General features: G+C 58.9%; 1 protein-coding gene across 1 annotated transcript; it reads left to right on the top strand.

Moving 5' to 3' along the window:
* Positions 1–1,137: 1,137 nt before the first annotated feature.
* EMIHUDRAFT_256465 (hypothetical protein) lies at positions 1,138–1,623 on the top strand (the record flags this gene model as incomplete). The annotated part of the gene is made up of 1 exon (XM_005767582.1): positions 1,138–1,623. A coding segment is annotated over one exon (486 nt), but the record flags the coding sequence as incomplete, so codon positions are not given.
* Between the last annotated feature and the right edge of the window lie 38 nt (positions 1,624–1,661).

Raw genomic sequence — 1,661 nt, 5'->3', positions numbered from 1 at the left:
ACCACAAATTCAGTCTGCTGATAATGCGCAGTAGTCCGCAGCAGTCCGCAGCAGTCCGCAGCAGTCTGCAGTCCTAATTATGTGTATGCGCAGCAGTACGCATTAGCAATAATCCGCAACAGTCCGCAACAGTCCGCAGTAATCCGCAGCATCCGTTCCGCGGTACTGCGCAGTAGTCCGCAGCATTAGTCAGTAGTCTGTAGTGATCCTCAGTAATAGCGTGTATCGGCAGTAGTGACAGCACTAATGCGCAGTCTGCAGTAGTAGTCGCAGTAGTTGGTGCAGCAGCTGCAGCGCTGTACTGGGCGACTCATAATAATCAATAGTCATTAATTGAGAACTTGCAGTCCACAGAAATCGTGATAGTAATAATGCAGTACTCGGCAGTAATAATGCGCAGCAGTGCGGTAGTAGTCCGCGGAAGTCCGCAGCATGTGTCGCACAGCGGTCTGCAGTAATCCTCAGAGCATGTTTAGCCTGCAGCAGCTGCATACGTAATAGTTATTAGTTCATAATTGATGATTGCTTTTATACTCGTCCGGCCGTATTGACGCATTGGCGTGCGTATCTTGCACTGCAGGCTAAACATGCTCGAAAAGCTCAAACTCGAGTTCGTGCCGGCCGCCGGTAACAAGCTCGTTCTCAAGCTCTCTCCTGCTCCGCCGCCGCTTGCCGACAAGCAGGCGTGTGTTTGCGTGCACGTGGCACTACGCTTCTCGCAAGAGTCATCCTCTCGCCTTCTGGCTGACACAGGTGTCGCTGGCGGGCAACACGACCGTCAACCCTCCCAGAGGCGAGGCCGCCGGCATGACCTCGCGCGCAAAGTCGCGCGCGGCAGCGTTGACCGCACGGCCTACTCGCCCAAGTACTCGCTCTCTTTTATGTCCCACCATGCAGAGCGCATCTCTCTCTCTGTTGTGCGAGGCGTGAACCGCGCCATTCGCTCTCACCTGGCAACCCTGTCTGCACGTCTCGCGCGCGCGTGAACAGGGCTCCAGGCCCCAAATTACGTGTGAGTGTTAGAGTTGTTTGGTATTGCTAAAAATCTCTCTCTCTGGGCATGGCCGGGGTTTCTGCACCGAACGATCTTACTTTCGGTCTAGCGAAAGTGTTGATCGATAAAATTGAGTTGTCGTCATGCGGGGCGATGATCTCATAGTGGCCGAGATTCCGTGCGGCAGCGGCAGCCACTCATCGGTCACGCTTATCGCTCGCAGCGAGTCGACAAGCGCGCCTCTCGCTATCCTCTCTCCACCAAGTGGCGTCGCAGCGGCGGCGCACGACCGGCTCCTAAAGGAGCTGTGGGCCTCCGTGCCAGACTCGTCCGTATCAGGAGGCCGCGGCGCGTGCTTCCGGCTGCACGCCGACCCGGGCGGCGACGCGTGCGACGGTGACTTCTTCTCGCCCGCGCAACACGAGCGGCTGCTCTCCTTTGTCCGCGAGCGCGTGTTTGACGCGTGGCGCTCGGTGACGCCGGAGCTGCGCTCGTTGGCGGGCTCGTTCGAGCTCTTCAACCCGGCGCTCGGCGCAAACATGGGCTGGCACCAAGATGGCCACGCGGCAGGGGAGCTCGTGGCGCACTACTACCTGGCCGCCGACGACGAGGACATGGCGTGGGCAGAGGTGGCGCTGCCTCCCGCGCCGCCGTCCGAGGGCGAGGC

Source organism: Emiliania huxleyi (assembly GCF_000372725.1).
Source record: "Emiliania huxleyi CCMP1516 unplaced genomic scaffold EMIHUscaffold_4833, whole genome shotgun sequence".
Lineage (NCBI taxonomy): Eukaryota > Haptophyta > Isochrysidales > Noelaerhabdaceae > Emiliania > Emiliania huxleyi.
Note: the sequence above shows the minus strand (reverse complement) of the source record. Positions and strands in the feature narration are given on the sequence as shown.